The sequence below is a fragment of the Mustela putorius genome, unplaced genomic scaffold, assembly GCF_011764305.1.
Source record: "Mustela putorius furo isolate JIRA1106 unplaced genomic scaffold, ASM1176430v1.1 tig00003859_pilon_pilon_pilon, whole genome shotgun sequence".
Classification (NCBI taxonomy): Eukaryota; Metazoa; Chordata; class Mammalia; order Carnivora; family Mustelidae; genus Mustela; species Mustela putorius.
Genome location: NW_025422011.1, coordinates 14,093,882 through 14,105,886, shown reverse-complemented (window position 1 = coordinate 14,105,886; position 12,005 = coordinate 14,093,882). Strand labels below are relative to the sequence as shown.

At 40.0% G+C, this 12,005-nt stretch overlaps 1 protein-coding gene across 12 annotated transcripts in view; it reads right to left on the bottom strand.

Moving 5' to 3' along the window:
- DCDC1 (doublecortin domain containing 1) overlaps positions 1-12,005 on the bottom strand; it is a 437,850-nt gene that overhangs the window by 60,367 nt on the left and 365,478 nt on the right. For all 12 annotated transcript variants that reach the window (XM_045066083.1, XM_045066081.1, XM_045066085.1 and 9 more), the window contains 4 exons: positions 11,547-11,645; positions 7,153-7,252; positions 5,118-5,253; positions 2,394-2,553 (listed from right to left, as the gene is read on the bottom strand). In XM_045066083.1, coding sequence (XP_044922018.1) covers positions 2,394-2,553; positions 5,118-5,253; positions 7,153-7,252; positions 11,547-11,645 — 495 coding nt within the window. The remainder of the gene's footprint in view (positions 1-2,393; positions 2,554-5,117; positions 5,254-7,152; positions 7,253-11,546; positions 11,646-12,005) is intronic.

Genomic DNA, 12,005 nt, shown 5'->3' with positions numbered 1-12,005 from the left:
GAGATGTTCTAAATAATTTCTATATTAGAATGGGTTGCCTCATCAAAAGTAATGAAATCTTGCCCTTTGCAACCACATGGATGGAACTAGAGGGTATTATGCTGAGCAAAATAAGTCAATCAGAGAAAGACAATTATCATGTGGTCTCTCTAATATGAGGAATTTGAGAGGCAGGGTGGGGGGTTTTGGGGGATAGGGAAGGAAAAAGTGAAATAAGATGGGTTAAGAGGGAGACAAACCATAAGAGACTCTTGATCTCACAAAACAAACTGAGGGTTGCTGGGGGGTGTGGGGTTATGGACATTGGGGAGGGTATGTACTATGGTGAGTGCTGTGAAATGTGTTAAGACTGATGATTTCCAGACCTGTACCCCTGGGGCAAATAATACATTATACGTTAAAAAGGAAAAAAAAAAAAAAAAAAAAAAAAAAAAAAAGGCTGCTTGCGAAGTAGTGATCTCTCTGTTACGATGAGTATTCAACAAAAGATGGCAGGTGGAATGTGCCTGGAATGTGCGGGAGATTCCTGCCCTTTGTTTGAGTGGACTCAAGAACTCCAGGCCTTGAAGAAATCTAAAAATTAGAACAATGTGGACCTTTGCTCTCAAAGATGTTCTTTCTGTTTTTCTCACTTTCGGTTTACTTTTTTCCCATGGGCAGTCTAATAACTCAGAGGCCAGATGATACATTCTTCAGAAATTCTCTGGCCATTGAGGAATAGACCCATGTAGGCCAAATCATTTCTCTCTGAAAAAGGCCTTCTGGTGCATTTGTGAATGTCAAGACACGGGACCAGATGAATTACTCATCAAGATGAGGGGGTTTGTTTCCTAAAATAAAATTGATGTTCCTACAATAGAGGAGAGAAGCAGTCTTTTTAAATGGTTTGTAAAATAACTTCAAATGACATGTAAATTAATTTTCACTGTTATCACAAGGGTAGTTGACTATCTATATATGGTTTTAGAATTTGGAAACTTATTCAATCGTTCCTTCATTTATTCAGTATAGGATGATCAAAGTCATCTACCCTGGTCTTCACAGAACAAGCCGGACAAGAGGTTTTGCCCACAAGGAATTACAGGGGTGGGGGGAGAAGTACTGCTAAGAACAGTGCTCCATACGATCATTACCATGATTGATTTCAACGATGACGAATCATTCCACACATGAGTACAGGGCAAGTCAGGGCACTTCAGGTGCAGAGAAACAAACAAGGGGCTCAGAGGCCTGCAGTGGTGCACAAACAGAATATGCCATATTCAGTGGCCGCTTGTGGTTGCCGAGCTGGAGTTGAGTTTGCGTGTCAGGAAGAAAAAGTGTGGAGTGGAGGTAGGCCTGGGATGCAAATGAGGGTCCCTGAAGGGCCTGGACTCAGGTCAGAAGGGCTAGGGCCTACAGAGTAAATGTTTTTTCTATCTGCAGTAGGTAGCTTCTGAAGAACTGTACAAAAAGGGTTATGTTTTAGGAAGGCAATTGTCTGTAGATGGAACTTCGAGGTGAACTGGAAGGAGTAGAAAAGGAAAAGAGAGAACAATCTGGAAACCACTTCAGTGACCCAGGATGACGACTGTATTTTAACATGCATCTGGTTTGAACCTATATTAATTTAATTGTTCCTGGAGTTGATGTTAATGGAAACAAAACATGATAAATTCCTCAAATAATTTGCAATTCCAAAATTCTAGTCTTTTTTCTTTTTTTAAAAGATTTTATTTATTTATTTGACAGAGAGAGATCACAAGCAGGCAGAGAGGCAGGCAGAGAGAGAGGAGGAAGCAGGCTCCCTGCTGAGTAGAGAGCCCGATGCGGACCTCCATCTCAGGACCCTGAGATCATGACCTGAGCCAAAGGCAGCAGCTTAACCCACTGAGCCACCCAGGCGCCCCAAAATTCTAGTCTTTTAAAAATAGTAGCATATAATAAAATTACTGCAAGTAGATCATTGTGATGGTTGAACATTGAAGCTCCAGCTTGATCTTTTTGCCAGAAAACTAATTAAATCCTAGCCCTTGGGGCACCTGTGTGGCTCAGTGGGTTCAAGCCTCTGCCTTCGGCTCAGGTCATGGTCTCAGGGTCCTGGGATGGAGGCCCGCATCTGGCTCTCTGCTCGGCAGGGAGCCTACTTCCTCCTCTCTCTCTGCCTGCCTCTCTGCCTACTTGTGATCTCTCCCTCTCTCCGTGCCAAATAAATAAATAAATAAATAAACAAACAAATAATCTTTAATAAATAAATAAACAAACAAATAAATAAATAAATCCTAGCTCTTCACCTGACATCCATATCACAAATGTGGCACGAGTTCCCTGCATGGGCTCTGTGCTGTTACTGAGCTAATAAGCTAAGTTCAGAGAGGAACCAGGTAGTTTCTCTGGCCATGCTGATTACTTACAGAATTTCACTGGAAGCTTTTTCTGTTGTTAAAGCATTTTCTTGCATTTGCTTTTCCTTTGGTCCTATCATTTGCTTCTCTTCTCCAAAAATTGCTACAGGTTTATGCACAGCAAGCTTGGCTCCAGACACAATGTCACTTTGGACTTCTAAAACAAGAGCTGAGCAGAAATGCACAGATTGCAAAGACATATCAGTTATGATTGCAGAACACTAGGAATTGGAAAACACATGTTAAAATAAGAATGGAGATAATTTTCAGCTATTTGGTCTAAGAGAACACTGATATTGCTCTTTAATAAACTGGATTTCACTTAATTTTTATAGATTCGTTCCCCCCAAGATATTTGCAGTCAAAATTATTAAAATTGGGGTTAGCATCTAAAATATACAAAGAACTCATAAAATTCAATATCTAAAAACAATTTGATTAAAAAATGGGCAGAGGACCTGAACAGACATTCTTCCAGAGATGACATACAGATGGCCAACCTACACATGCTCAGTATCACTAAGCATCAGGGAAATGCAAATCAAATCAAATCAAAATCGTAGTGAGATATCACCTCACACCTGTCAGAATGTCTATTAACAAAATCAAACAACAACAAAAAAAGATGCTGAGGAAAGAGAGCCCTAGTGCACATTGATAATATACAACTGATGTGCCCACTACAGAAAACAATATGGAGGTTCCTCAAAAAATTGAAACTAGAACTACCATATGATCCAGCAATTCCCCTTCTAGGTATTCATCCAAAGAAAATGAAAACAGTAATTTGAAAAAAACATAAGCACCCCTATGTCCATCACAGTGTTATTTATAATAGCCAAGACATGGAAACAATCTAAGTGTTCATCAATGAATGAATGGATAAAGAAGTGGTATATAGATAATGGAATATTATGCAGTCATAAAAAAATGAAATCTTGCCATTTGTGTCAACATGGCAGTACCTCGAGGGTATTTTGAAAAGCAAAATAAGTCAGACAGTAAAAGACACATACTGTATTATTTCACGTACATTTCACTTACATCTAAAAAACAAAACAAATAAAACAAAAGTGAAACAGACTCATAATTACAGAGAACAAGCTGATAATTGTCAGAAGGATAGAGGGATGAATGAAATAGATGAAGGAGAGTAAGAGGTATAATCTTCCAGTTATAAAAATGGCCAGACATGGGGATGCAATATATGGCATAGAGAATATAGTCAATAATATTAAGACAACTTTGTATGGTGACAAATGGTAACTAGATTTATGGCACTGACCATTTCATAGTGTATATACGTATCAGATCACTATGTTATATACCTGAAACAAATATAGCAACATAGGTAATTACCCTTCAATTTTAAAAATGCCTAAAAGAAAAAAAAAGGTACTAAAGGATACGTCTTTCCAAAAAATGTTAGTTATTGTAAATTCTAACCATTCAAATGGGTATATTATTTAGATATATGTCTCTAGATCATTCTCCAGGATCCCAGATTCCTCACTGAAGTCCCTAATGCCTTGAAAGACAAATGCCAAACTTACTGTACAGCATTCAATATATGTAATAGAGAAAAGTTTTAAATTCTATTAATGATTTTTCCCTTTTGATTTTCTATGTATAGGACCTTTGTCCTTCCTGGGGCAGGCCTAAGGGAAGGAGGAAGACCACGAGCTGACGAGAAAGGTTACAAAGGAAAGGAAAAGTACGAAGATAGTTATGACACTCAAGCACAGCCTGCTACCATAAGACAAGGGCTGTGTAAATCAGGATGACACTATCATGACTTAGGATTCTTCTAAATTCTGTGAGCTCCCATTTAGCATATCAAAGCTTTAACCTCAAGGTTGACTTGGGGAAAACCCACCCTTTCTGAGCCTGAGGGAGACAGAAGCTAGAGGAAGGCGGAAAACCAGTGCTGGATGTCATGATTCCCCCTACAGGCTTCCCTTCGGGCATCTAAGCTACACCAAGGAAACATGGAGGACACTGGCCATTATTCAGAACCCTGAGACAAGTCACCTCTCCAGTTGCCCTCACTACTCCAACCTGAGGCACAACCCTGTCAGCCTGGATCTGGTTTCTGAGGCATGCAGCCCTGACCCAAGACTTGCTGAGAGTCATGCTAGAGAGCTTTCCAGAAGTGGTTGTCAAGGAGGGGTGAAGGGGAACTGTAGTAAGAACAGAGATGAACACTCAGCCATAGCCAGACTTCAGGGGGGCCAAAGGGAGCAGTGTAGAGTCTGAGTCAGGCAGGAAGCATCACCCGCCCAAAGCACTGCCTGGGCCAAAAGAATGGAACACAGTCACCCAGCCATGGACATCAGTCACCAAGACTCAGAAAGCAAGACTCCCTTCCATCTGAGAGAGGAACTAAAGAGAGACTCTGGGGACTGGGGAATCTGAAAGATTTCCCTAAAGGGACTGTTTAAATTAACGGATGAGACAAAATTTAAACCTGACTGGAAATTTTGTTTTTCTTAACAAAAAACAAAGAATTCCTGGTTTGTTAAAGACAAAATAAATTACATTTTCTTTACACGTCCAAAGTGTAGTGTGAATTAAAATATGCAATCCTGTTAAATATATAATTTTGTCTAAAAAGCTAAACAGCAGGATATAGGAGTGAAATACAACCTATTTCAACAAATTTAATTTTTAAAAAAGCAGGATCAAGCATTAATCTTGGCCACATATATTATGGTAAATAATTCTAATGCTTACCCTCTATCTTACGTATACTGCAGAAAGTTTGGATTTTAGAAATATCTGATGCTAAGTTCCTCAGGAAGATTTGCTTCTTTTGCTGAGCAGTGGACACATCAGGATTGATCCAGTGTTCTCCACATGAAGCATATACCTAGCAAAGAAGTGAATCTCTGATCCCGTGTACAACCGTTCATAGCAGTGTTATCAGTAATAACCAAACCCAGCCAAAAGTACAAACAAAATGTCCTATAATAGGCAAATGGTTAAACAAACCATGATGCTATGGACTAATAAGAATAAAAAGGGAAAACTGTTGGTGAATGTAGCAACTTTGAAGGATCTCAAGGGTTTTCTATCAAAAAAAAAAAAAAAAAGAGTATTTCTCCATACTACCTTTGCAACTTCCTGTGAATCTAAAATTTTTCCAAATTAAAGTTTTATGCAATAATTTTTTGAAGGAAGGAAAGAAAGAAAGGACAGGAGGGAGGGGGGGAAGGGAGGTAGGTAGATATTAGGGCTCTGTAAACTATGGCTGAGGCCCAGATCTGGCCTGCTGCCTGTCTGTGTAAATAGAGTTTTATTAGAACACAGTTATGCCCACTCATTTCCACGCTGTCTGTCACTGCTTTTGTGCTTCACAATGGCAGGAGCTGATGTTTCATTAGAGATCATATGGTCTGTAAATATTTACTAACTGATCTTTTGCAGAAGAAGTTGGACACAACCACTGGTATAAATGAACTTGTAATATATTAATGTGGCTATTTCTAGACATTGAGATGATAGATGATAGCTGTTCTTCATGCTGCTTATATTTATTTCTTCAATGAATTTGTACTTCTTCGAAGTAAGAAAAAAATAGAGGGAGGTATTGAGAACACTCAGTAGGAAGAAAAATGCCACTCGGTGCTCTTCCGTGGCCCCACAATGGTGCTTATACACACCGCTGTATGACGACTTGGGAAAAACTTTCTCAAAAATTTCTTCTGTTTGAACAACAGGCTTCCTTTTTTCCTCTGGACACACACGTAACTGTTGATGTTTCTGTCTCTGCGTCAGCTGCCCAGAACAGTGACAGGTTTGTTTCGAGCAAATGCATGGAATCTGGTAACAGTCACTCCTGGCTCCATCCTTTCATACTCCCTTCGCCCTGGTGGCCCCATCTACTTATCCTTCCATGAAATTTATCCTTCTGTGTCTTAGTTCTAAATGCAATCTACCTTGCGTTCTTTCTGAAATAACACAGTGAGCTAACACACCAGCAAAAGCAAAGAAAAAAAATTAAATACCAACAAACTAAAACCTTGGCAGTGACAGTGTTAGAATTCAAGAGATCTCCCCAGGTTCCAAGAACACAGACTTTCCCCTCTGCCATGCTGCTTCTGCTATTAGTCGTCAGTACTATGGTTTAAGACTCGCTCAAGGGGTCTTTACATTCAGGGCCTGAACTGAGTACTTCTACTATGGTGTGAGCTCGGTTCTCTGTTCAAAGAATTTCAGGCATCGGTCAGGCAAGTTTTCTTTTCGGGCTGATATCTCAAATTCCATAAATGGGAGAAAAGGCTGACTGCTCAAGTCCTTCTTCTCAGTCATCTCCAGCCACCCAGGTAGGTTGTGCGAAACACTAGATGAAATTTTTTTCTGGAAGAGTGAAATTATCATTTAGTAAGGACACTAAACAACTACACTTTGAAAGCCTCAAAAAGAAGAGAGGATCTGCCTTTCAGAGTGGGAGACAGAAATCAGAAGTGGGTAATAATCCGGTCTTGTCTAGCTTCCACCCTCATTTCTAAAGTGGGGATCATGACAGCACCCACTCCACAGGGTCGTCCTGATCCTTAAATGAGTTTATTCTGAGAAAGTCCTGAAAATCATGCCTGACAACAGCTCCCTGAGCTGTTGGCATGCGTTTTTGAGGGCTGCTGAGTAAGGCTAACTCAGAGAAAATAAGGGGAGAAGCAGTTAGTGTTGGGAAGTCCTGTCTGTTAAAACATTTGTCTTTCAGTTGTATGTATGGCTCATATTTCCAGTTTCACATTCATGTCTTTACCAGTTCATCCCTTTGAAGGTCTTTTAAGGCAAAGATTTCTTTTCCTTTTTCATTGAACAATCTCCGAGCTGCAGAAGGTAAATTTAAAATTTCAGTGCACCTGTAGTAAGAGACACAAAAATTGAGCTTGTAGATAGAAGGCTTCTGGCAGAGAGGAGAGAAAATGTGAGAAATCAAGGGTCTGGACCATCAGTGCCCACTCCTGCTGCAGACTGGTGAGACCACCCAGAGGTGGGCCCTGGAGCCCATCAGACCCCTCTGGAGACTCATTCCCCCCCATCCAAGCTGTGGGACTTGGGCAAATTAACCTCTCCAAGCCTCAATTTCTTATCTTCTAGGGTTTTAGTGAGGATTGAAGGTTGATTTTGAAAAGTGCTTAGCACAGTGCCAGGCATGATCAACAAATAAGTAGGCATATCATGATTGAGTTTTCCTTCTTCAATATGCTGCATACTTTCTAATTGTGTGCCTTTGTTCATGCTCTTCCTTCTACCTAAAACACTTTCTTTGGCTTTTTTTTTTTTTGTTGTGGAAGTTCTACTCTTCCCAGAGTCATATCCATCACCAAGCAGTTTCTCATCTCCCTCCACTAGAAGTGATCTCCACAGCCTTTTAATTCCCTTTCAAACAGTAACTTTTACCCTGGCGAACCAGTCAACAGTGATTTCCACACCCCAGACCCCAAACAAGCATTTGGCCTGCCCTGTAGATATCAAAATGAATGATACTGTTTTCTTGTTCCCTGAGGGGCTCCCTCTCTTGTTAGGGGAGAGACAGGTCAACAACTGAAGTATAATATGCAGGAGTGGGTCGTGTCATAGGCACCCAGCCAAGGAGCTGTGAGAACACAGGAAAAACAAAACGACTGATTCTCCAGGGAACACCTATGGAAGGAAGTGACATTTGGGTTGGGCCTTTTCAAATGAATAAAAGTTGATCAAGAAGGATTAGGACCTAGAGGCGTTTTGTATAGCTGGATCTGAGTGTATGGACGAGAGCAGGAGCCAGATGAAGCTGGAAAAGAAGACAGGAACCCATGGAAAGCACTTAAGATACCAGGCTAAGAAATAGACCTCTAGCCCATAAACAGCAGGAAGTCTTTGAAGGTAGAAGAGTAGAGGTGTGGTTTTATCAGATCTGCTCTGTGGAAAGTTAGCTGTAGGACAGGTGGAAGGTACACTGAAGTAGGAGAGGCTGGAAGTTACACAGCCGGTTCAGGAGAGTAGTAAGGAGGCCAAATTGCAAGGGAAGAGGAAGGATGGATAAAGGAATGTGATGGGGCTGTTGAGAAGACTGTGGAGATGATCCCACCTTTGGAACAAAGAAAATAAAGCATTCTTGCTAAATATATTTTACATTAGAATATACTGTCTATAGTAAGTGAATTAGAATCGACGTTATGCTGATCAGGAAGGCTAAACTATATGAAGACTGTTTCTCAATTTTATTTCCTTAGATGGGATAAAGCAATTGAGCAGATAATTAGGCTCTCCATTTCTCTGAGAGGTCTTAGAAGGAAATAGGTCAATGAGACCTAAGTCTCTGCCTCTTGTGTCATAGCTCTGGAAGTTGGTGGACCACAGGAGTTCGTAGGGAGGGAATGGAAAGGAACTATAAGAAGACTGAGCCCCCAGGCACAAGATGGGCTTGATTCTCTTTCTTTGCTGTCCAAAGACCCAAACTGATTCTTTCTACTTTCCCAAAATGGATATCTTTGTGGGTCCAGGCAGTTATAGCATGACCTAAGAAGAGTTACCATTATCATATCTGCTCCTACTCACATTTTCCTGGAGAACATTTGGACTATGGGAATATCCTGTTTTAGGACAACGAGTGGGAGAATAGAAGGAATGGGTGGTTGGTAAATCTCCCTTCCTTTTTTGAAACCCTGGTTTTAATAGTGCTGAATTTAATTGGCTCATGGAGGTGGTTTAGAGAGGATTGGGATAAGCCTTTTCCTCTCTATTTAATTCCTCCAACTTGATCACATGCCAGTCAACATAAATGGAGAGAGAAGAAAGGAACTGGCCGTTAAATGCCTGAGGAGGCATGTGGATGTGGAGTCAGATTGCCTGGGTTCATATTCTAGATCTCCTGTTCTGGTTGTGTAAACTTGAAAAAGTCCCTTAACTTCTCTCAGCCTCATTTGCCCCATCAATAAAAAGACATAGTAGCACTTATCTCACAGTGATATTTTATAGATTAAATGAATGGATATCTGTAAAGTGCCTGGAACATAAACAGTCAGCAGCACTTTATCAAAATGGATCAAGCACTATGAGCATTTCATAGCTACTCTCACTTAATTCTCACATCATTTCTTTTTTTTTTTTTAAAGATTTTATTTATTTATTTGACAGACAGAGATCACAAGTAGGCAGAGAGAGAGGAAAAGAAGCAGGCTCCCCGCTGAGCAGAGAGTCCCATGCAGGGCTCGATCCCAGGACCCTGGGATCATGACCTGAGCCGAAGGCAGAGGCTTGAACCCACTGAGCCACCCAGGCACCCCAACTCTCTTTCACATCATTTCTGAGAGGCCCATTTTACTGATGAGGAAGCGGAGCCGAGGTTAATTTCTTTGCCCAAGATTGCATATTAACAAGGAGGAGAGCTGAAATTCAAACCTAAATCTGAGTCCTTCACGCACTAGAGGGTCCCCCCAAGAGGCCACCATCATAGAATAATGAGATAGTTGATTTACATAGCGAGGAGACTGAGGCTGAGGTGCTGAGCAAATGGTCTGGGATTTCTCCACCACATGGAGGCAAAGGTCCTATGAATAAGGTCCTCTGACTTGCACACCAGGAGTTAGGACTGGCAACCACTCCGATTTATAGGGAGTCCAGAAAAGTCCAGTCTTATCTCGTGCTCTGTCAGGACGAGAGTGGAGGTGGAGTGGCAAGTGGAGCTGGTACCTTGGGTGCTGTATTTCAATACAACCCAGGATCCCCTGGGACAAAAGTGCAGGGGTGGAAGGGAGCAAGTCTGTCTCCCAGGTCTGCAGATCGCTACAGTTTCGTTAAGAGTGGGGACTTCCTTCTCCCGATCATTAGCAAGAAGACCCACCTCAGGAGCCCCAGTACAGCCTTCCAGTTATTTCAATATTGTGGCAAAATGTACCAAAGCTATGGATACATGCTTTCCTCTTTTCTTTATCTTCTTGCATTGTATCTTTGTCTTTTTAGGTCTCTCTCATTTTCTCTCTTCTCTGTGTGGACTTCCCTAACAGCTGCCCCTCACCAGGTTCCTCCTCCTTCCTGGTCATCTATAAAATGATCCCTTGATTATTTTCACTTCTGTACAATTAAATACTGCCTTCTGAGGCTTTCTGACAGTTTCCCTAAGCACAATGACTTCCCAACAATTTGGGAGTTTCCTAAGAGCAAGGGATGTCTTGCCCCCCTCCCTTTCAATCTCCAGTAGAATATCTGACACCCGTTGATGTAAAACAGATACTGAAAAGAATTAAATTCTTTGGTGCTCTCTTCTTACCTCTTCATCCAATCCTGCTTTACAAAGAGGAAAATGGAACTCAGAGAAGGGGAGCACTTTGCTGAAGTTTTCCAGTTAGTTAATGGCAAACCTGGGTTTAAAATCAATCCCTTTGACCATTAATACAGTGGTATTTCCAATACCATGCTTCCTAAAACTTAAAATATCAACTAAAAGTTTCATATTTATTGTTGAAAAATAGTGCTTATTGCACTACTAGATCTTCTTTTGGCTTTGGAGGTGGAAGAACCACCACCAAAAAAAGATAATCTAAACTGTCTGGAGCTAGTTATTAAATTAAAATTAGCATAATTTCCTTATATTATGTAAGATTGCCCCCTGTATTCAATAAGACATATTTTGCCAAAACATTTATACCTGGTGGTCTACCTTTAAACAGTTATCAAATACTATGGGAATAATTCTTGTTTTGGTAGGAAAATATTGATCAAAAGAAAATTACAACATATTTCACAAATATGATATAGGTTGATGACATTTAAAAATTGGTTTAAAGTAGATAAGTACTGATTTCAATTCAAACAGATGTAAACCAAAGAAAAGTGCTATACAATTGTGATTTTTTTTTTAATGGGAATAATTTATATTTACAGAGTTGGTATTTCAGGAGCTAAGGGAAATTGCCAGCCTTTGACATTTGGGGCAAAAATTTATTAATTAGCACTGATATCATAAATTCACACAGCTTATATATTTCACAGATTAAAAACTCCAAAATCATTGTATTAACAACACTTTTCTTATGCAGATACATATGTATTTTGTATTGTGTGTTATATATAATTATATATATAGAGAGAGAGTTATATGAATAATATATATATAATTATTCAGGCACTAGAATGGAAAACATCTTTGCATTTAAGATACTAAGTATTTACCTCTCCAAAAGTTGGTGAAATTCAGTCTGGGTTGTTTCTGCTTCAAAATAGTTAGTAATGTGGTTTTTCACGTTCTTTTCCCTTTTAACGTCAACATTTCTGAAACAAATGGTCCAAGATTTGACTGATATGTCAGTATATGTTATCAATTAGCTTTTATCTTTACATACACGAAAGAATCACAAGGTTTTAACTTATTATTATTTGTCCTAAAATAAAATGTCTCCTTAAAAAAAAAAAAAAGAGGATTTCAGGGGTGTCTGGGTGGGTCAGTCTGTTAACTGTCTGACTCTTGATTTTGGTTGAGGTGGTGACGTCAGGGTCCTGAGAACCCTGGTAGGTCTCCATACTCAACGCAGAGTGTGCTTGGGATTCTCTCTCTCCTTTTCCCTCTGCCCCTCTGCCCACTCTCTTCTCTCTCTAAAAATAAATGAATAAATAAAATATTTAAAAAATAAA